At 37.7% G+C, this 24,280-nt stretch overlaps 1 protein-coding gene across 3 annotated transcripts in view; it reads right to left on the bottom strand.

The window, feature by feature from the left end:
• Positions 1-24,280, bottom strand: part of ZNF407 (zinc finger protein 407) — a 334,032-nt gene that overhangs the window by 110,336 nt on the left and 199,416 nt on the right. The window contains exon 5 of one of the 3 annotated variants that reach the window (XM_044426433.1): positions 17,878-18,238. The exons of the other annotated variants lie outside the window; for them this stretch is intronic. Coding sequence (XP_044282368.1) covers positions 18,097-18,238 — 142 coding nt within the window. The 3' untranslated portion in view covers positions 17,878-18,096. Of the gene's footprint in view, positions 1-17,877; positions 18,239-24,280 lie in introns of those variants that run through there. 3 annotated transcript variants of the gene reach the window in all.

The following is a 24,280-nucleotide window of genomic DNA, read 5'->3' as shown; positions in this document are numbered from 1 at the left end:
CAGATGTCAATGGCTTTCCTTTGAGACTCGGGGAACAACAGAATGGGAGACCTAAACGAGTCTAAAACCCAGGCCCATCAGTTCTAGAGGCAGAGGTACAAAAGAGCAAATAGCACACTATTTCTACCCTTCCTTGTTGCTTTAATGACATTACTCTATGGCTTCTCATCCTAGTCTTTCTAATGAGTAAGAAAGCCTATTTCAACCTTATTAAATAAGTGAGTTTTAGTTGATCTAATGGCTTTGTGGTGCCAGCAAATGCAGATTCCTTCATCTTGAACCATTTATGACTCTTATTCTCCCCTGGCTGCTCTTTGTGCTATAAGACACAGTTTCAGAGAAACCTGACCTAGACTTAAACTCCCTCAATCATGATGATGACCTTGTTCTGGAAACCAACAAATAGATATCAACCTGACCCAGCCACTACTATTGAGCTTACATATTTGTGTGCTAGCAAAGAAAAGAGAATCAGGATTTGTCACAAGGGAAGATCCAGAAGAACATAACCACTTATTTTCAATGCCCTTATTGTGTACAAACATTTTCTTCTTTCTAAAATCATTCCAGCAAGTCATGATGCAGTAAATGTGATTGGCTAGAGATGCTGATAACATTACAAACAAACAAAGCCACTTTGGAGTTAGAGCAGAACTTACTCAATGGATAATTCCAGCCAATCAGATAACTAAGAAATCTCATTCAAACACTTCCACTCTCTTTTGATGTAACTGCAAAAAAAAACCCACTATTACCACCAAAACATTGAAAAAGGGAACTGCTTTTTGCCACTGCCAAAATTATTGTTGATAAGCATTCCACTTTCAGTTCAGCATTAACACAGTGATTAAAATGTCCCTGAACCAGAAGGCTGCAATACCCCTAAGTTAGCTGTCATTCGCTTTCAAAATGTTACTTTCAAATCTGTCAAAATATCAGTACAATGGCATAAATAACTTTATCGAAGTCAAAATACATACTAATCCCATTTTATCACCAGGGACGCCAAACTGATTATCAGTACTTCTGTGCTTTTTTTTTAAGAAAATTTGCATTTTATTTTCATAGGAGCTAAAGTTTTACCTCAAGATGCTGCTCATCAGCATCCATCACATGGATTATAATGTACTTTTCTAAAAGTTATCCTTTCTCTCTTCTCACATGGGAGGATCAGTATAAACTGAAAATTCTAGCTAGACCTCTTGTTGTTCATATACTTATTTGAAGGTGTTGGTTGCTCTTTTAGCTAGAAGCGAACCTTCAGTAGATTTCTATTTATCTCCTTGTCAATCAAGAAGTGAATGACTGACAGTAACATAGCCTTATCTAGGCCTCCTGTCTGTGGTGCATTCTGCTAAGTGATGTCATCGCTCTAGCAGAAGAAAATAAGCAGATTATTACAGTGACTAGAAGCAAACTAAACATTTGGATTTTTGCATGGACAGATTTACACACTGTCTGTCAGATAAAGCACAGTTTGCCTGCTGCTTACACAACAAGAATGTGCCTGACAGCTTCTTCCCAGCTTTAGTATCTGATTACATAAATAGGCCATTCCCCACCATTCCTAAAGACTGACAGTCTGTCTTAGTTTAAAGAGCAATTTCTGACTATCAGCTTTTCTGTCTTGCACACTGCTCTGATTAACATCAGGGCACTTCCTGGAGGTCCAATCTGTTGGGGTTTCTTTTTCTGTTCTCTTTTATTCAGGATTGTGTCTTGCTCTGTATGTATAAAGTTGTGGTTATATGAAAAAAACATATTAACTCTATTTAGAAATGACATAATCCTTGATCAGGCTTACATGCTATACATGTGTTGAAAATCAGGGCTTTAACATAGGAGAACTTTATGCTAATTTCTGTGAAATGAAAAGCTGGTTTACAAGCTACCTGTAGTGACTATGCTTACTGTAGACTTTTAGTTTCATAATTATCAACAATTTCATATACTTCCATCTATACTTGATATTTATGTGCATTTTACTTACAGGTTCTGTATGACTTGCTCTTGTAAATGAAATGGAGTTAGGAGGGAACACTTAGGTGGTAACGTTTGCTGATGACATCAAATTATTTAAGTTTACTTGTGTATATATTTCTTAACTGCCTTTCAAGACCATGGTAGAGCAGTTTGCAACATAAAAACAACACAATTCATTAAAAAAAACAAGAAGAAATTCCATACGGTAGTGGGTGATATTGAGAATGCCTTCTCTCTCTTTTGCCCACCAGCCTCAACAATATTAAGATTCCCTAGAGAAGACAATCATGCTATGTAAAGTTGAAGGCAGAAAAGCAAGACCAATCATGAGATGGATTAACTCCAGAAGGGAAGCTATAGCCTTGAATTTACAAGAGCTGAGCAAAACTGTGAAGGACAGGACATTTTGGAAGACATTCATTCATAGGTTTGCCCTATGCTGGAGATAATGTGATGACACAATCACTACAACAGTGTATGGCCTCCTAAGTTATCTTAAAACATGAGATGTAGATGATGCTTTAAATAACTTGGACCCAAATCATTTGGGTTTTAAATGGCAAAAACAACAACGGAGAGTTAGAGTGTTATAGTGTTTAGAGTGTTGGACTGGGACACAGATGATCCAGATTCTATTCCTCACTTGGGGATATAAGAATATACAACTAAATAAATATATGGCAAGGAGCATAGCTGATACTGGATTGGTGTTAGAGAGCAGATGGAGATAAAAGACACACCTGGCTACTGCTACCACGAATGCTTCCATAGACAAAGCGGGCCTCCAAATTTTTCAGGGTGGGTGCAACCCCATGTAACAAAATCAAATTTAGACTGAAAATGTGCAGAACGAATACACTTGTGGCTCTAAATGTATTAAAATGGCAGGTGTGGTTACAAGCAAGGAAGTGCTCTTTGGGACAAAAACTTTTAATTTAATGTAATGTTGGGTGTGTGACCTTGTGGTGGCTGACCATGAAAGGATCTTGAGGTTATGGTACATGGCTCAGTGAAAACAGCCTCTGCATGTTACTGCTGGGAAAAAGGCAAATTCCATGTTGGAGATTATTATGAAAGGAATGGAAAATAGAACTTCCAATATCATAGTGTCTTCACACAAATTTGCAATGTTGTGTGTGGTTCTGCCTTCAAAAAAGACTATTACAGAGCTGGACAAGGTACAGAAAATGACAACCAAAATGACGAACCAGCTTATGGAAAAAAAGTTACATTGTTGCAAGGAGGGGAGTCTTAGCTTAGCAAAAAGGAGAGTAAGGGAACACATAATAAATGGGTATAAAATTATGCATCTCCCTCTCTCATAATACTGGAACCCAAAGCCATCCATGGAAGCTGAAGTTTTAAAAGAAGTACTTTACGAAGCAATTGAGGAATTTTCTATCCTATAGCAATGGAAACAAACATGGATAGCTTAAAAAGATGATTACATATATTCATGAAGAATATGGGTATCAATAGTTACTAGTGCCTATATGTTTCAGCAAGCTACTGAACACCACTTGCTGGGAACATGAGCATGAGAGTGCTAGCGTGCTCATGTCCTGCTTGTAGACTTCCCTACAAGCCTGCTTGTAGAGTTGGCCACTGGTTGTCCACTCTGCCAACAGAATTTTGGATGAGGTTAAACTTTGTTCTGATGATCCGACCATATGAAGCAGACATTTTTTGAAGACACGGAAGGATGCAGGTTGAATCAACAAACAATGTATATTCTCCTTTTATATTACCAGAAACATCCTCTGACTCAGTAGCCATTACATTGATACTGGAATCTAATACTACCTAAATGACCTTAATTATATCTTTTGTTTTGTGTAATGTGCTGAACAGCTGCATATAACTAACGAGAAATGAGCCGATCAATGGGACAGACCAGAGAATTGTTCCCTTTTCTAAAATGCACCACCCAAGTTCTAATTTCAGCCAAAGTGTAGTGGCTCCAGGGTCCCTACTAAGTGCTATGCCTCTGTTTGGTTACCTCATATGTGCCATGAGTGCTAGCCACGTCAGGACTATTAAATATTTCAATCTTTGGGATTTACAGGCTGGACCTTTCTGAGAACTGTAGTTTTTTAAGGAGATTCTAGGGTTCTGTAAAAGATAATTCTCACAAATCTTACACTCTATTATACCAGTTATTTGGGGCGAATATCTCAGTTAAACTGGTATAAAATCTGGGTGAATTTCTATCATATAATTGCTCCAAGAGTGCGAATTCTACTTCTTTGTACTTAATGGGAACACTTTTTTGTCCAGAATAGTTCTGAATCACACCCTTCATATTAGATAACAGATCAGATCACTTTGAAATAAGCACTTTTTAATTATTGCATTATTATAGCAAAAAGTTTGTATGTGCAACCGATTCTCTTGTTCTTCTGGTCAGCACTCACAGAAACCAAGTCAAATGATCACAACAGGACCTCTGTAACCTACATGATTTATTAATCAGACTGTAACTAGTCTGTTAAAATATCCTTGCTTTCCTAGATCTTACCAAAATTCAGCCAAAGAAATTACATTGCATTTTTAGGACTATGGGGCTTTACTGTAATTAATAAAGCACAAACTTCTAAGAGAAACATGTACTCATTCACACCACACCACACCACCTTCAGCTAAACAGAGGAAGTTGTTAATGAAGTTATTTGGGGAAATGTTCCCATCCTTCAAAAAGAATAAGCACATAAAGAACTCAGCTGGTTACAGTGGTAAACAATCAGAAGTCATAACCACAATATTGTTCCTAGTTATTTCTGCTATAACTTGCAAGGCTTCAGAGCCAGACAAACCAGATGAAATATGTTGCTTCAGGTCTGCTCTGATGGATCCCTCTGAAATATCCACATTATTGCTTTTATTTTATTATGTACCACACTTCATAACTGTACACTGCAGAATACAATAAAAACGGCACTACACTGCTTTAAGTACTTATTAAATAGGTCAAAAAGTTACCATAACAAATAACTTGTTCTATTCAGGTTCCATTAATAACATATCTTGTTCTGCCTCTAAAACAAAAGTGGGGGCAGCAGAAACACCTTCATTTCTGTTTTCTCTGGTTCAGTATAGAGCTACACACAAAAATCTCGTTTAAAAGCATGCCTCTGGACTCTTGCAGATAGACCCACACTGCAAAGTGACAATATTGTTACACGCTTAACTCATAAATTGTGTAAGATAGACAGGAAATAACAGGAACAGAGACCTATACCAGGAGAAAAATGCCGTTGAAGATGAAAGCTGAAGACAGATACACAGCAAACAAAATGGATGTAGCTAGAAAGTTTATTTTCAAGGACAGCTGATAGGTCTCTTCCTATGCAACAGCCAGATTACAAACATAATGGTTGGCCAATGCAGAGTCAAGGGAGGAAGAAACATTGGATCCCTCTTCTATAGGTTTTTTGATGCCAGGCCAAGGCAGCCTCCTTCCAGAAGGCTTTTGGGGTGGTCTGATTAGCTTGCTTCTGCCACTAGGATGAGTGCATATTTATAGGGGGTTTAAAATAATTCTGGCCTGTAATTTTATCAATGATTTTGTATGTCTTTGTAGTCACCATGGACACATCCAGTCGGAAGGTAAATTTAAATGTAAAACAACAACAACAACAATGGATTAATCATATCTTTAGCCTTTTAGCTCTTGTCATAAAGCATACAGGTCTCAAATACATATGGAATCCATGCAATAAATTTAAATTATGATGAAGAGTTATTTGGGAAAATATACATGTATTTTGATAGTTGTTTGTATTGTATTTTGGAGGGAATTACCTGGTTACTTTTTGTTAGCTGCTCTCCCATTACTGGTAGAACCATTACCTTTAAATAATAATTAAAAAAATAAAGCAATCCACAAGCAAACTGGAATCTACAGAGTTTTCAATCTGCAGAACAGTCATACAGCACATTTTCCAGTACTGGTAACTCTTCATGATCCATATGCTCGGAAAACTGAGTTTAAGGGAAGGGCTTATATTATTTTACAGTATGCAAAGGATTGGAACCTGAATAAAAATACAAAAGAGAAATCTCATATGAAATCACTAAAAAAAGGATGCTTTCCACCAGCAGTTGACTGGTATCTTCCACATTTGCACAGATTTCATGTTCAGTAAATGTGCAAATTGGCAGCATGTCTTAAAGTGTCCTTCAGCTGTGGTCAATTGCACCATGGGCTAAATCTTAAAGACAATATGGGCTTTTAAAAAGTGAAGGAAGACATTAGAATCTGAAGATATGAAACAGCAATACTTGATGGCAAGGAAGTGGAAGAGGAAAGAGCAAATTTACCCAGCTTTTGAGATATAGCAAAAGAAAAGCTCATGGTCAAGAAAGTTGTTAAGGTTATGGACAGAAGAGATAAATGGATGGTTTGAACAAGGAGACAATTTGAGGGGAGCTGTGATTGAATAGGCTACTTTACCTCAATAGAAGCACTTCAATCTTGAACCAAGTAGGGAAAAAGTCATGGCAGGAAAAGATATCAAGTAAAGGATGTAACAGTTCTACCAAACTGCATCAATATGAATTAATTTTAAAACTAAGGCTGCATACATAGAAAATTGTATTATACTTGATATATCTCTACTTAACAGAAAGGAAATGGAGCTCTTGATGAGCTCTCTGTTCCTGCATGCTTATTTATAAAATCAAAAGTCACTTTTGAATCATTTCAAAATGCCATTTAGAAAGTCCTGCTAGTTAAATACATCCCCTAAGGCAAACATCCTGAGAACACTCGCCTTGCAAGATGCACTGCCAAAATCAGTGGAACTTACTCCAGACTAAAAGGAGGAGACTAAGTAAAATGAGTTAGTTGCCAAGGTATTGCCTAAGTAAATACAATACACAGTATGCTCCCTTTTCTATCTTTTCCATAGATATCACCACTTTTTGGAGCAGTGGCATTTGCTATTTGGTGGATAGTAAAATATATTCTGAAGGGGCCAGGGTAATGTCTACAGACATTGATCTGACCCATATCAACAAGAGGAGAAAACTGAATTTAAACGTGTTGGATGATATGGAAAGTTGTGTCTGCTTAAAAGTGGTCCCTTATCATATAGATGCAACTCTGATTGCAGACCTCCAAAATCTGGAAAATGAAACAAATTACTTGTAAATCACATTAATAAAAAGGGTTTTTAACTGCAGCATGTAGAATATTAACATCTGATGTGCCTATGAATACTCACTGCTACTAGTATACATTAAGTGTTGTAATTGGTTTAAATCAGCATGGGCCATCTGTCTTTAATACTCTTATTACAAGGCAGTAAGCAGAGAACTATTAGAGCTGCAGTATAAGCTGTAAGATCTTTACCCATTCTTAAATCATTTAAAAATAATGAGAGCTTTAGCCTTTATCTAATTAACGAGTGCCTTCTTTGAATTAGAAAAACTGTATCATTTAGCCCACGGTTGTTTAGTAAATTGGCTTGGTGGCACGTAAGCTAATGCAGGGTAGCAGTGCAGTGTCTTGTTCCTGGCTTATTACTTGAATTATAATTCAATGATCACCTTAGATCATGGGCTATTCATAAATCAGGAGGCTGACATCAGATGAAAAATTGTATTAATATATGAAACTTATTATATAGTACAAACTGCTCTCTTGATAAATTACATTGTTCAGGCTTGACAATGATTGCATTTAAAACATTATTCCAGTTTGCTGTTTTACAGACTGAAACCTCTTCATGAAAAATTTACAATGCTCCTCTGTGTTTTGGAGTCAGAGGGCAATAGTAGCAAATGGCAGACATAACACCATACTTTAGATTTGCTGGCAGCAGCTGAGGACAGAAAACACTTTTAAGTGCACGAGTGAGAGGAGGAGGAGAAGCCTCAGATGTGCCCTTAGAATCTACATATCTAGTTTTATGAAGATACTAATTGTCCTCTGCTGCAGAAGCACAGTAAATAATGAAATTTTAATTTCAGCTTTCCGGATTGCTTTCTTCCATATAGGTACACGTTCCTCAGGAATTTATAGCTTGAGAAGCAAAAAATAAAGGGGCAAACCCATGAAGTTTAATTTGAATTGAGACTGAGCTCCTCAGATGATGCGTTATGACAAATGCTTTTTGCCAAGGCTGACTGGGTTACTCATGCTGTAGTTCCATATTATTTACATTAATTACATGAAGGCTGCTTTGTTAATGGTACATTCTGGTGTGGGTCGCAGCGTGATATGCTAATGATCTAAGAAAAATCTGCCTCTTCAATATTTATGATAATTTGTAAGAGGAAATAGGATTGCCTTTATTTCTTCAAGAGAATGAACAAAAAATTAGAACGAAAACAATTTATTCATGGAGAGAAGGGAGAGGTTCTAATCAGAAGACATTTTAGTGTTATAAGCAGAGAACAACCATCTTGTTTGGGATTTTGTCATCATCTCTGACAAAGTGCTAACATGGTAGGTCACTAGATCATGCAATGTGAGGGTGATCATTTGGGTTAAATAAAATAATTTTTGAGGACCTGTAAAACCACATTTTTTATCTTCTTACATGTGATCAGTAAATATACAGCAACGCACTTACTTTAGACTATGTAAGAGAAAGAGCAAGCTTTCTCCTCTTGGTTAGATAGCACAAGAGCAAATGCAGCTTTCGTTTCACTGTTCATGTTGCAGTGCTTTTCATTCCAAAAGGAATAAAAAAGAACAGTAACATAATTATTAGGTTCTGTAACTTTCATGTTCAGATAATCCAAAGTGCCAATATTAAAAACAGCTTACTGCTAACTTTAAAATTCCTCGGAGCCAGTTTCCACCAGCAAATTAGCACTTTGAGTAACAATGCTTTTTACATTGCATATCAGTTTAAAAATAGTGGCTATAATACAGCATATTTTAATAATATCATGATGTTTCAAGATTGGAATGGTGAAATCCTGCTGCTACTGAAGTCAACTGCCACTTTAGGAGCAACTCAATGACTTATCATTTCCACAAAATGCTATGCAGGATCACAAGTATTAACAAGTACAGACAAGTATTTGTTTTGAGTAGTGCTTTTGATTTCACTGAAATTATTCAAATAGCAATAAAATGTGAAGAGGCTGAATTTAAATCTCAGTTTCAATAAACATTATAGAAACAATTGTATTCTATGTTGAAACACATTGAGAAGAATCTCAGGAATTTTAAAAAAAGAAAAATGCATTACACCAAATGTGTGAATATTTGACAATGAACAGGAGGGAATTCTCCAAAAAGTTCCAATCTGGAACTATCTGCTAAAGCATATGCCACATAAAAGTTAAAGTAGCTTATTGGACTTACAAGCATGAACAAACATATGCATATCATATAGATACTGTATGTCTATATTACATAAATAGCTATAAGCTATTTATTGCAAAATTAACCCATGGCTATATTAAATGGATATACTATGGCTACACCATACTAGTAGTCTATACAACTGTAACCATTCAGATTATGATAGATTATTTTTGTTACTACTACTCTGGAGCCTAACTAGACATGATGGATGGCGTTGGAACACTGGTCATCTCGAACAAATATAACACCAGGCAGAAAATGGGGTGGGGTGATTTGATACAAAGAATAGGTAGAAAGGAATGCTGAGCTTTTCTCTCCCCCAGCCATGCCTGTGCTCCCCACAAGTTCTTTACAGTTTACGTTTCTTTACAGTTTACGTTTCTTTACAGTTGCGTTTGTCCTGTCAGTGCTTCTAATCTAATCAGGGCCTCTAATCAGATGTTTGTTGGAAGAAAAGCTGCTGGGGAACAGTACGTATATGAAATATAGGCAGAAAAACTTTTCAGCATCCCCTCCTGCACACTGCTTTTCCTGCACAAATTCACCCCATCATCCATCACCCCATATCTGTTCAGTACCACTCATGTTCAAATGCTGGGTTGTGTTGTACTGAATCTCAGAAGACTCTTAATTTTAAGTTTTATAGATCATATTGCTTGATCTAGGTAAAGATACAAAAATAATGAGTTGTATCCAACTGTGACCATTCACCATTGGAACTGATATCACTAGCAGAATGAATTTTTCCTCCTACATCTAGCCCCTATCCCAAATTGTAGGAACTTCTGTGGTGTGGTTATCTAAAAACACTTCTGCAGAGAAAGTATAATTATCTCCATCAGGAATTATCTGTATTGGAATCCCCAAAGCTGATATCCTGAGGAATCCTTCCACAATAAGAAATCAAAAACCACATCCCCAGATATGAGCAGCTTTCAAATACCAATCATCTGCCTGTTAGTGTTTTAATATCCCTCTAAAGCAACAGAACACAGATGTGTGCTTTCATGACTTTGTGCATGAAAGTAGACAAACTCCATGGATAGGATTCTTATCCTATAGGTTTCCATGTTTATTCTGCAACATAAGGGAGTGAAGCAAACATGTTGATTCTGTAACTAGTTGGAGTCTAGTCTTGTTAGAACATCATATTTATATATTGGCACTTTTATGAATTAGACAGATGCTGCCTTGGGCAGGTAATTACAGTAGGGGTATCTGGCTATGAAGACTCTAGCCTCAGGCTCTCTGGGTTGGAGGAAACTCCTTTATGCTTTGGAAATGCCTCTCCCGGGTTTCTAGGCAATCTCCTTAATAGTAGAGTATGGAATGGAATGGTAATGGTACGGTATGGGGGCTACAGGAACAAGAAATGCCCCCAAACATGCAGAAGCACCTTGTATAAACAGAGGGATGTTTAGACTTTCCATAGCGTTTCTACACATATCCTGTGCAATTGTTTTTTAAGAGAGCAACCAAGTGGGTGCAGGGAATACACATGAAAATGCATGAACAAGACTGGAGGACATTCTGGGCTTTTATATACAGTTCTTCACTTTTTAAACGTTCTGTACAGTCTGATTAAGGATTGGCCTGCTGTCCACAACCATAACTTTTTGAGACAGACACCATTTCCCATTAAAATTCCAAATGATGGAGAAACAAGAAGGTAACAACATATGCAAACTTTACAGGATGTCAAGTCAGCTCAGAATTAACTTCTGTATTGCTAAAACACATAAAGAGTCAATGCCTCTTAAGTGCATGATGACTCTTAAATTTCTGCTTTCTACTGAAGAGAGCAGGTGGCAAACGCCAATCCCAACTATAACACAGAACCCTACATCAGTGGTGGTCAACTTATGGCATGTGTGCCACAGCGGGCATGCAGAGTCCTCTCTGTTGGCACGCGAGCCAAGTCGCCCCAGCATCACCCCAGCAGCCGAGAATCAGATAGCAACGCACGCAGGGGCCATGCACATGCTCGGAAAGGAGTAGCAGCATCAGGCGATGACATCATGAGCCGTGACTCATTAGCTGCGACTCATCTGAGCTTTCACATGGCCGGTCAGAGCACTGCCAAGAATACATATATTTTTGCTTGGACTGGCTGTGAGTTGTTTTTAATAAACTAAAACCTTAGTATTCAGGTTTTATTGCAGTCTTCTCACTTTGCGATAAATAAGTGGGTTCTGGGTTGCAGTTTGGGCAATCGATCTCTAAAAGGTTCATCATCACTGCCCTACATACCCATTCACCACATAATATTTGGATTTGGCATGCAGGAGATATAGGTATGCTCTTGTGGTTCCAGATAAGAGCCATATAGCCACAAAATATTGTGTTGACTGTAACATCTAGGCTTCACTGAAATAGATCACTAAAATACCAAATTTCTTGGCAAAGGTAACACTTGGACATATGTGGATGATAACTTGTAAAATTGCAGTGGTCAGAGGACTTGTTGAAGTTTTCTAGTGTTCTGGCCAAGGCTAGCAGAAGTAAAATAAATTATATGACCCAAAACATACAGCAACTGCTTATATTTGCATAATACGTGCAGATAACAGAATTCAGCTATCCTTGTCACATGTGAGCCATTTTGGGGGTTTTTTTTTTAAAGGAATGCACACAGTATTTTCTACTACACATATTACATACCACAATTGATAATCCACTTGGTAATAATTATAAAGTAGCTTCCCCTTACTCCAGATACACATACTAAAATTAATTGCCAAATAATACCTGTTCTTTCTCAACTTTTCTTTTTCCTATGCATATATGCATAAACAAGAAGTGTACTGAAACTCATATTTCTAGATTAAGAAGTGTGAGTTATGGAGCCCTATAATGCTCTCCTGAAATTTGAGGTCCATTATGAACCCTTGAATTGCCTGTGTTAATCAGGCAAATATTTCTAATCCACCTCCCTGCCATACTTTCCAGCTTCCTTTCTCATCACTTATCTTGCTGCTGGTGATGATACTGCAAGTTTTGAAAAAAAAAAAACCCAAGGAACGAAGGTTTCTTTCCCACTCTGGTACTTGATGGGGTGCAACACAATGCACCGAGTATAAGAACTGTCTTGGCCCTTCTGTTGCCCCTCCTGCCAGGAGGAACAGGCAAAGTCTTTCTAACCAAAAGGCTTTAGTAAGTTCAAGCTGACCAGCTAGGCTGGCTTTATCGCACACATAGAATACAAATGGCAAAAGAAACAAGCAAAGTTAGAACAGTGCCCATTTGGGAAAGCTGGCTTAATTATAAGAAGTTAATTAGAAACTGAATATATCTTCTTCCTTCCAAAGTGAACGAAAAACGTACACCTTCAAGGCAGATCTTCTTGCTTGGGGGGGGGCAATGTCTTGCTGCATCTGATGTTTCTCAACACCTTCTTAACCTGACACCCTACTGTTGGATTAATGATGCTAGGCCCATCACCCTTTCACGTTAGCATGCTCACTAATCTTTCCCAAAATACTTGAATATTGCCTCTGAGTGACTGCAAGGTTTATCTTAGGGCCCCACTGGCCTTGACTTTTCAGCTGCAGATTCTAAGCCTCGGCATCTGAGTACGAATCTGTTGTCACAGCCCTCACAGACTCCTTTCCAGGAAGAGGGGACCCACTCCCTGCCAGAAAACTCTGGAATATGCAGTTCCCTCCGACCTACTGCAAATCAATTCAGAAACAGGCTGAGCCATTTTGTGATTTTTTTTTGAGAAATAGCTCTGCTTATCCAATCCATGCAAGAGAAAGCCTGCTCATCACCAGCATAAACTAAGCAGGAACGAAATGAATGGCCCCAAAGGATTCTCTAAAGGTTTCCCCCCTCTATTCTTTGCTCTAGGTTTTCTTTCACACAGATGCATAATCCAGCTGCTTCAAAAATTAAACAAAAATAAAGAAGAAGCAAAAAAGCAGCTGTGTAAAAATGCTATTCTCTTTGGGAAAATAGAGAATGGTTGTTAAACACATGATTATAGCTTTGAGGCAAGAATAAGTACGTGTCGAAAAAGAAAGTAAATACTAGAAATGTTTATTGTCCACTGATTTTAAGTATGGGGATCCTGACCTCAGTTCTAGCCCTGTCTCATTGATATCTGGGGTTAGTTTGATGAAGAAAGGTTAAAGTGATAGGGTTATTTCATTAGTGATAAAGAATAATGAGCATTCACAACAGCATGCACCAAAAATTTATATATATTCTTCTCCCTTAGGTCTGAACACCTCTGCTCAATGAACAGCAACTCTTCATCTGCTAATTGGGGAACGGGGAGGTAAAGGTCATGTGCAAAAACAATAGGGGATATAAAAATAATGCATGGTAAAGGAAATTGCTACATCTTTCAATTGTCAAAATGACAGCTGCTAGAGAGAAATGAGGATGTCAAACACAAGTATCCCCATGGCCCCAGGCTGGGTAGCCAGACACTCTGCCTGCTGGCACTAGAGTAGCTGCTACTATGTAAGCTTTTCTACACTAGGGCAACTGATCCATATCTCCATAGAAATAATAACTATTATCTCTTCTTTCTGGTGCTTTTTCCAAGAGTCTTGGGTCATGCTCACATGCTACATTTCAGAGTACAATTCCCCATAATGCACAGGCTCTTCAGAGATTGTGGATCTTTGTGCAAAAACATGTTATGCCCATGTGGGAGTACCAAATTGCTATATACCACTTCAAAGGAGATAAGATATTTCTAAGTGGTGGTATTACTATAACTCTTTTACCATTTAACATTTCTGTACCAGAGGGCACAACACTTTGAGTGTAAATGATCAGTAAATTATTTGCATACACCTAGCTCATCAGTTGTCACATGCATATGTAAAATAAGACTCTTTGGGTCCGATCCAGATGATGAGTCAAGCAGTTCCCACTGAAATCGATTGGGAATCTAACTTGTCTCACTGATTTCAGTAGACTCTGTGTTCAGTTGACTTAGTCTCAATCCAATGAATGATTTCCATAGATCAGGGAATGGTTCCTTGAGAGGCTGCTTCAGCAAAGCTTTAGTTTTCAATCAGAGTCCTTAAGCCACCAAAGTTCGGTTAATTACATAAGTGCATCTGTTCCAAAACACTCGAACAATGCAACAAGAAGGGCATTTCATACAGGATACTAATGATCTACCCAAGTAATCCTGAGCTTCCTCACTCACATAGCGCAACTTTACAGAACAAATGCTGAAGAATATGCTGCCATGATACTATAAATGGTTCAAGCCCACTTCCGTGATGACTGATTTACACATTACATTTATTGACAGAAGTACTGCTTCTGTGAATAAAAAATTATTACAAATTACCCTCTATTACACGAATCATGAAAAGCACATTGCCAAAGTGAGCAGAGTTCACCAAAGGACATAGCAGTCTAATGTTTAATTTAAAAATATTCTGCATCTGGAAGTCCTTAATTCAAAATTATAGCTGCTGGCACTGTCCTATTATTATATTCTCTTCCTGTTTGACAATAGTGGCTGAATTTTGTCAATACTGAAAGAAGTTTTCCAGCAAAATCCTCTGCCTGAGTGTATTTTCAGCATTTTTCCCCTTTCCCCCCTACTTGGATCTTTCCCCAGAGTGTACTTAAAGAAGTGCCTTGCAAAACGAATGAACCCCCATAAGGTCTAGATTCTGAATTTTTTTGTCCTTACAAATGGTTGTCATCTTTAAGCTCTGCCCCACCCCTCATATTTATTTGTCCATGATACAGTATGCTAAGACATGCACTTAAAGTATAATAAAAGAAGACCACATTAAGTGTCAAATTAAATGTTGTTGATACATGCTTTAAGTGTACATGCAGTGACATTCTGTTATAGATCATCTGCTGGACAATATTACTTGCACATTCCCCGCCTGACAAAGTGTTCTGTATTTTGTATGAGATGCTGTAATGTTTTTGACGACCTATACAAGGCCACACATTTCAACAAATTCTCCAAATTAATGCTGAGACCGGTTTGCAATGTTTTTGTTCAGTAGCATTCACTCTTGCTGATTGTATCCTAAATAATAAACCATGGCCTCAGGCAGTTTTCCCCAGAATGTTTATGATGAGAGCTCATTCATCTAAATCTACTGGCTAACGGAATAAAATAAATCAAGAATTTCCAAAATATAACAATATTTGTGTTCACTAGATAATTGATGACTACAGCTGCACTAATTAAAACCCATCTGAGTTTCATTAATCTTGGTCACTGGGTCGAATTGCTGTATACCACACTCTGATCACAAGTAGTTTTCCTTTGCACTTATATTCCACTGCCAGATATTAGCATTATCATCATTATATTAAGGTATACATATAAGTGTAAAAATCTATTTAATAGTGTAAATAAAAGGCTTTTTAATAGAAGACATATCCCAGGCTTCAGGACCCTCAAGGCCAGAAACCAGAATACCATCGAACTGCCATTACTTTAAATCCCATGGCTACAATCCTTTGACAGTGTGGTTTCCACATGCAGGATGTTTACCATCCTAAGATCATATGCCCAAATTATTAATGTTGAGTCTAAATTGTTAATCATCTTTGATGCCCTTTTTTCAGGAATGTCAAAAAACATTTCCTATTTTGGAACTTGTTATAAATCCTTCTGTTTTACTTTTATGTTATGTTTTCTTCTTCGTTTACACTCTACACACTTTGGTCTTGTTGCTCACATATTGTCAGCTGAGTGTGCCAACCCACATCTGAAAGCTGCGTCTGATATAATGGCATTATGGATAGTGGTAAACCATATCACACTGGTCAACACAGCCAATGGGCTTCTAACAGCAGTGTGATTAAACGAAACCTAAGACTGGGAGGACAGAAGAAAAGGAAGATGGGACCAAGCTGCAGCACTCACTGTTAGAAGAACAGAAGTCCATGAGCATTACTGAAATAATGTATTAGCACGGTGACTAGTTCTTTGCTTGATTTATTTGAAAGCTGCTTCCAGTGTAAATATTAAACTATTGGAACAACTAAAGAATACTACTCACTATGCACAACTATACAAGTGCTTGCACAAGCAAGTGTGCAATATGAGATGTATAATGCATAAATCAGTATTCAAAACAAACTTGACCATGTGGCACAGAATATCAGGACCTAAGCTGCTGTTCATTATGCAAAATTCTTGCACAAAGTGTTACAGGAGAAAAAGTGGCTACTGCACAAGCAAAGGCCTAAATTCATAAACACAATAAATTTTCCTTTCCCACTGTAGAAATGCTTAACTTGATTATTAGTACATTTATCTATAATAGTTTTAATAGGAAACGGACAAGAGTAATTTCCCTTTAATATTATTCCTGTGGCATTTTTTAAACCAGTTTAAAAAGTTCACACAGGAACAAGAGCTATATCTTCACTAGAGAATTCCTAGGTAATAGTCACAGCATACACATATTTTTCTATATCAGACAACATTTTTATAGCTCTAGATATGCTTTGCCTGTTAAAGAAAAAGAAATGTGTCAAAAACTTGTGCCTCAGATAAATATCTACAGAAATAGCTATAACTAATGTTAGTAACTAAGCTGCCTTGCAGATCATAAATACTAGAAAATATAAATAACTCCAACAGACAACTGTACAATCTGTATTTGAAGAAAGGGGACATTTGAGTAATCAATCATAGGAAGCCAACACTGTCATAAACATAGTTTATGAAAATACTTGTAAACATTTATTAAATGTAAATTCCTCTTTAAAACATGTATAAGCAGTTTCTATTTTTTTCCATGCAAATTGGAGTGTGAATTACATAAGGGCTGGTAAATATACAACTGCCTCATTTCAGGAATGTGTTCCTGTTGTACTCTAAGTGCTTTTGAAGATGTACACTTTATCTCCAAGTAATGTAACAAAATATATATTATTGGTGAACAGGATGCTCAGTACTAAGGGTTCCACTATCGAAACCATTATATTCATTAAAACACAAAAATGCCTCACCGGGGATTTCTGATCCAAACGTTAGTAGTAAGAAATGCCAATCTGACAACTGTAAGCATAATTAGATTCATTATTTAGACATCATTTTCTTATGTTTTCAATAAAGATTCTAGTATAGTGCAATATTAACACCCTCCCCCTGCAAATGGGCATCTGCATTTAGCTGCCTCTTGCATTGAAAAGGGCTTCATATTTATTGTGAGATATTTCAGTCATCTAATATTCCACCCCACCCCTCTTTAATTTTTCTGTAATCTACTTACTGTTTCAGATCCTTCTCCGCTGGGGGCAGATGAAAGTAAAGGAAAACACCCAGTAGTTTCAGAAAGATCTGAAGAATCTTTTTGACCTTACAAAACTAAGGAGGGAGAATGTCCTTTGGCACGTCTGTATAAAACAAAATACTGTGATGACTCCGACAGAAATCTGGTTTGCCCCTTTCAACATTGTCTTTTAATGCAGTCAGAGTTTTAAAAGACTGCATTATACAGATATTTTCATCTAAGTTCCTAAAAGATGCTTTAAGATATTGTTTATTTCAATTAACCTAAGCATGTATAACTGGTCCACAAGACTGGTGCTTTTGTAATTTTTTTCATATCATATCTACTAGGGAAAGAAGGGAAGGAAAGGTGTGGGGGGGTTACACATGCAATGCAAGTGTAGCAAGAGAGGGAGCACCTGGCACTTTTTTGTCAAGACAGTGAACACCTGCACAACTGCCAAGGCAATTTTGGATGCATTCTCTTCTTCGCCCTATGCTAATTTAGATAGACGGCAATGCATTGATTTTTTAATTTTTTAAAAAAAAATCCTTAGTGACATTGTCATGCAGCCAAATTTGGTAAAATATATTCTGCTGTGGTGTCAATACATTCCTTACTTGATCTGCTGGAATTCCTTTGGGAAAGAAGCACACCAGTTAAAAACATGGCACTGAAGCAACAGGAGAGAGGAAAATCCAGAGTGCTGTAATGTAATAGAAAAAGCAAACAAAGGTTCAGTTCGGGGGACTTTTGGTTTCTCCAACCTTTGTAGGATTCCCTTCCTGTAAAGCAGGGCTGAGCTACAAATCTTTTGGCCTTTGGCACCCATGATCCTTCACCATTGGCTGCAATAGAAGCTATAGAAGCTAACTGGAGGGCATTGGGTGGCTGCTGTTTTATAAGGGTTGTCTGACTTTTATATGTTGTTGATGGATTGATATGTTGTGTCACTTTGTTCTATTATATGTTATACTAGCCAGTGCCTTCCTATGGAAAAGCAGTATATTAGACATTGTAAAAAAAAAACACCTAAGTTGTTCCACAGGCTAAAATCACTGGATTTGGTAATGCCTGTAAAATTATTGCTGTCAGGAAAAACTCAACATCTGCTTACAAAGGGAATGCCTATGTTCAATGGAGGTGGACAACTTGTGGTCTTCCTGATATTTTGTCTTAAAACTACCATCAGTTCTAGCCAGCATAGCCAACAGTGAGGCACGAATAAAGTTGTAGGAAAGAACATTCAGAGCTGCCTGGCACTGCTTTTTTTTTTTTTTTTTAAAGCTCACTGTAGCCAGTGGTGTGTCAGTTCTCTGGGTAATCCCCAAAGGTTAAGGCTCTCAGCCATATAATCTAGTTCATATGACTAATTCTCCAATATTACATTTTAATATGTGAATTCATTCTAAAATAGGCAACTGTCATCCTGGTGTTGAAAAAGGTTGGGTCTATGTTACCAGAAAAAAAAGAGAGCGTTAGTTTAAGCAAATATTTGTTCCAAATATGTACTGCCACCCATATATGGCCAGAAACTAATTCCACTTGACTGAGTAACTTATGGGAGTTACTTTCATTAGTCATGGATAGAGTAACTCATTTACATTGTGTCAGGGTTGAGCATCAATTTATTATACATTCCTTTTCCATAGACATATGTAATTTTAACCAATATCCACAAAGCACATATATTTCTAGAGGTTACAACTCCAGTGGAGTTCTGGTGAGTGTTTCTGATACTAGTCCACAAAAAACAATAGCATTAATTCAAAGCTGCTTTTAACCGGCTTTGAATTAGTGAAACTGTAATCATTTGACTTGGTTTTTTTAATAAAGGTAATTGTTTTATCCAGAACACTGACAGCCGAAAATGTAAAATTTAACTAAAACGAGTCTAAATTGTAAAAGGTGAAGAGGGAGTGAGGAAATCTTTGCACAGACATTTAAACTTATACCTTGTGTTCTAAAGCTTGGGAAAGGGAGAGACCACACACATATGTACGTGTGTGCATATTTATGATCTCAACTTGGAATCTGGATTAAATCCCAGATTGGCCACACAGTTCAAGCATATTGTCAGTAAAAATGCAGTCATAATGTTTCACCCCTAGACTTGCTGTGATTAATTAGAAGAACATTCCCAAACATGGGTTCTGAAACTTTGTACCCAAGGGCCACTTGAAAGAGCCTTAAAATGACTGGAGCCCACCAGTCACAGAAAACTGACAGATGGAGGCAGAGTTTGTCAAAATCAGCTGGCAATTGCTGAACATCAATTTACATTGTACTTAATTGCCACATTCTTTGTCACAGCTATTTCCTAGTAGTGAGATAGTTCCATGATTCAGCTTGCCTCAGTTAAGTGCAAACTGGGTCTGGAAGAGTAATTAAAAAGTTGCTCCATTGCAGAAAGTATTTTCTGATCCAGAATCTCTGAGTTTCCAGTGTGGTGACGTCCAATGTACCTACAGACACCTATCTCCATGCCAGCCAGGCTCTTTGCCTCTCCTTACTTTTAATTTGTTTTGTAAGAGTGTTTTAATTTTATTTATTTATTAAAAACTGGGAGGTTGAGTGTTGTTTTTTACTGAGGTTTAAAAGAATGGTTTATATTTTTGAGATCACTGTTTTGTTATCTACTTTCCTAGACTAGGCTCAACCATTTGCCTTCTGGGAAATGAGTATTTTGTAGCTAGCTGCATCCACCAGAGCAGCCATTTGATGAATAAGCAAGACACTTTGTGGCCACCATTTTGTGACAGTTCCTATGGCAGTCTCTTTAAGTAGAAATGTACCCACTAACCACTGACCTTAAGTAGGAAAAGCTATTTTAAAGTGTTTTTTCTTCCCCCCAATATGTCAAACACAGTCTTCCTATCCACCTACTTCCCCCCACCCTCCTTTCTTTCATACTTCATTGCCTCTGTTGTTCCCCTTTAAAAGGCAAGATTGGTGTTAAGGTTCAGGATATGGGTGATGGGAGAAAACACAGAGGTACCTGTATGAGAGCAACAGAACTAGAGGCAAGATAGAGTCAAAAGCCCGATAGCGAGGTTCAAATTGTGGTCATAGGCCAGAGTCCAGAACTTGGAATATCTGGGTAAGGCATGGACATGATCATGGACAAGCCAAGGTTCAAGAACCAGGAATATAAACAAAGGTGCAAGTACCTTGAGGCAGGATGCACAGCATGATAAGATACACAACAAGGGTCAATCAGGTTGCAGGATCTGTACCACAGCTAGCAGGAAAACCTGCATAGCTAAAGCAACATGGCAAAACAAGTCTCATGGCAAGGGAAGGCATAAATGCAGGAGTTGAACCACAGGTAGCAGGAAGGCCTGGATTGCTGAGATGAGACAGCAAGGAAGGATTTGGGCCAAGAAAGAGGTAGGTACTGCAACAAACATAAAGACCTGTGCTACTAAGGTAAGCTGCAGAGCAAAGAGTTTGCTCCTATATAGCTTATCCCCCAGGGCTTCCAGTTGGCACCCATCATGAGGCTGAAAGCTCCTGCAGGTCCTGGGATCAATCCTGCAAATACTGAGGTAGCGATTCTGGTTCTGACTACTGGATGGAGCCTCAGAGTAGCCCAGATCCTGACAATTGAAATGTAATGTTTGCTACAATATAGTTTATAGCATTGAAGAGTTGGAATAAATCTTGCAGATCATCTGGTCATCTAGTCCAACCCCCTGTTTACTGCTGTAATTTATAAAAGAACAAGAAAGTCATTAATACAGCATGAGCCAATGTAAAGGTAAACTTGCTACAATTATAGATTATCTTTGATGAGACAGCAGTTCTCATAAATAGTTTGGGCACAAGAGTAAAGTACAAAATCCTAAAGGCAAAACCCAGAGAAACAATTATAAATAGAAACAGTTCTGCAGCTCTTTCACCATACCCACATAAGGTAAGTGTAACATACTATACTCAAAGGGCAAGATGTAAATGTTTAAATATTTATTGTGCAAATACATGTACTGGGAATTTGTTTTATGTCTGATTTTGACAACAAATAAGTTTAAAAAGGTAAATCTAATACAATGCAATAAAACTGCAAAGTATTTTCTGACCTTCCACTTCCTCCTACAATCTGTACATGCACACACATACACACACTTTAATAATACATATCCCAGTGGAGTACAAGTGACCCCAGTAAATCCTGCTATTTCCCCAAGTGTGGAATTAAACGCTTCATGACTGGAGTGAGAAAACACATTTGTTTCCATTTTGTGATATCATTTTTTTCCTTTCGGTCTAGCAACACTACAAATATGTCTGTTACTTTCTTCAAATGAATGAGATTTATATTGCAAGTCAATTTACCAACACCAAAGTTAGGCCCTTGAACATTCCTTCTATGAATTACCTAAAATGTACCTTTTAATGAGAAATGAAAAGAGCTTCTTTGACCCATGATAATAGCCTATGGGGTGAGGGATAAACAGACCAAACAAGGAGTGACTAACTAAATAGTTCTGCATAAGCATGGAGTAGAGCTTGCACAAATTAAGCTACAAATAAGCGAAGCAAAGCAGTGGAATGAGGAGTCTGAAAATTCCTTACAAATGAATAAATAAAAACATTTGGCATATTTGGAAAAATTAGACTGTCTTACTTAAATTGTATTGCTATTAAAGGAGCTGGTTACATGCCAAAGCTAGATGAGAATGCACCAAATAGAGACTGAAAAGGGTAAATGGAAAACAGGAATATATATGTTGGGAAGGTTTGGGATAATAAGAAAGTATCTACATGTCTGGTGGGGCAGAGCTGATGCAAATGAACCAGTCTTATGCCAGGATAACAACAGCAAGACTCTTCAGAAATATTGCTTTTAGGGAATATTGAAGGAAACATTAGAAAAGTCTATGAGGATTTAGTACGATATTATTAGTTGCAGCCAAAATATGCATAATTGAAAATATGAAATGAATTTATGGTTCCAGGCATCAGCAATTGGCTAAGTAGAGTGTGAACTGTTGCATTAATGGAAAAAATCATGTTTTCCAATGCTTAGGGAAGCCAGAATATACATTGCCTATTTTGAGGTAAAATGACAACAGTATACAGTGTGGTGAAGCTATTATGGATAATATTTAATTGCCAGTACAAATGCAGAAACTATTTTTTCCTAGTTTGATTACTTAGTATACTTTTTTATAAGAGCTATTCATCATTGCATTAATCTGCTGGTTTCAGAAATGTGTGTTCTTGCTATACCTCCATTTAGCATTCTAAACATTAATCTCAGACTGGATAATAGATACAATTTCTAGCACAGACCCAGGTACTGACCGTAAGAACATAAGAAAAGTCATGCTAGCTCAGACAAATGGTCCATCAAGTTCAGTACACCATTCAGTCCACCAGCTGTCCACAGAATCCCTCAAGCAGGATGCATACAACAGTTGCAGCTATCCAGCTCCTCAGCAACAGGTATACACAGACCTACTACTTCTGACAACAGAGATAGTACATAACCAACATCACTAACCAACATCCATCAATAGATTTCTCCTCCATGAATTTATCAAAAGCCCTTTAAAGCCATCCAAATTTGTAGCCGCCACTACTTCCTGTGTCACTGAATTCCATAGTTTAACTATGTGTTGCATGAACAAGTCATTCCTCTTAGCTGTCCTGAATCTCCCACCAGTAAACTTCATGGGATGATACAGATTCCAGCATTGTGGGGGAATTTGTCTTCCTCATCACTTGCTCCACACCATGCATCATTTTAGATGCCTTTATTAAACACCAGAAAAACATGGAACTACAGCATCCATACAGTTCTAGTGAATTTACAACCCACTGTGGAAAGAAGCAGACTGGGAGGATGTGGAACCAGATCATTTAAGCATGCAGCTAAAGGCCCATGAGAAATCAACTCACAAATTGCTTAGGATTCCACATTCAGCCTTTCTTCCTTTTGTGCAATACCAGATAACCTGCCATCAAAACAACCATGCTGAAGGAGTGTTCAGTTTCAGCAAAGAGGATGGGTCCTTTAAGGAGTTACTCCTCCCCAAAGATTGGCAGGATTTTTTTCTGATGTCAGAGTTTGCTACTGGAGTTTGCTCCAGAAACTAAGATAGCCAGCTCTCTGTGGTGTAGGAGTGAGTTGTTCTGCTTGGAGCTATCCATGGTCCTGTAGAAATAATCTCTGCCTATCTCTGCTCTTGATGCTTATAATTTTCCAGTTTATAATTTTCTGTACAGCTATGACCTTCTCCATTTCCTCTTTTGAGGCTACAGCTTGGAACCAGCAAGGCTTGTCACATTCCTGTATGCCTCTAATGACCATTATACACTTATGTATAATGTACAAAACATTGCTGATGGAAAGAAAGGAATTGTACTACCACAAAAGTTGGATACTATGATTTGGATACACTAGATTTGGCAATGCTTTGGAAATTCTACCTAAATAGGCCACCCCATTTATAAACCATGTTAGTTTTAGCATGGCAAGCAGGTACCAAATATCTGGTGAATGAGAGGGTTTTGTATGAGAAGGGGACAAAATTTAGGATGAAACTCTATGGCAGTCCAAAGTCAACACAATTCATGGCTTCACAGAGCATGGCGTAGGGCTCTTGCCTCAAAGTTGCCCAGACACTTTTAACAGTTTTCAAGAGCTTATGTCTGCAAGGATGGAGAGGAAGATATGAAAGAAATTGTTTCAGTCCTATCCTGACTGCTATTCTGAGCACCCTTTGCTGTTTCAGAATGGCTA

Source organism: Varanus komodoensis, unplaced genomic scaffold (assembly GCF_004798865.1).
Source record: "Varanus komodoensis strain SLA01 unplaced genomic scaffold, ASM479886v1 scaffold17, whole genome shotgun sequence".
In the NCBI taxonomy this organism is placed as follows: Eukaryota; Metazoa; Chordata; class Lepidosauria; order Squamata; family Varanidae; genus Varanus; species Varanus komodoensis.
This window is presented reverse-complemented; position numbering and strand designations above follow the sequence as displayed.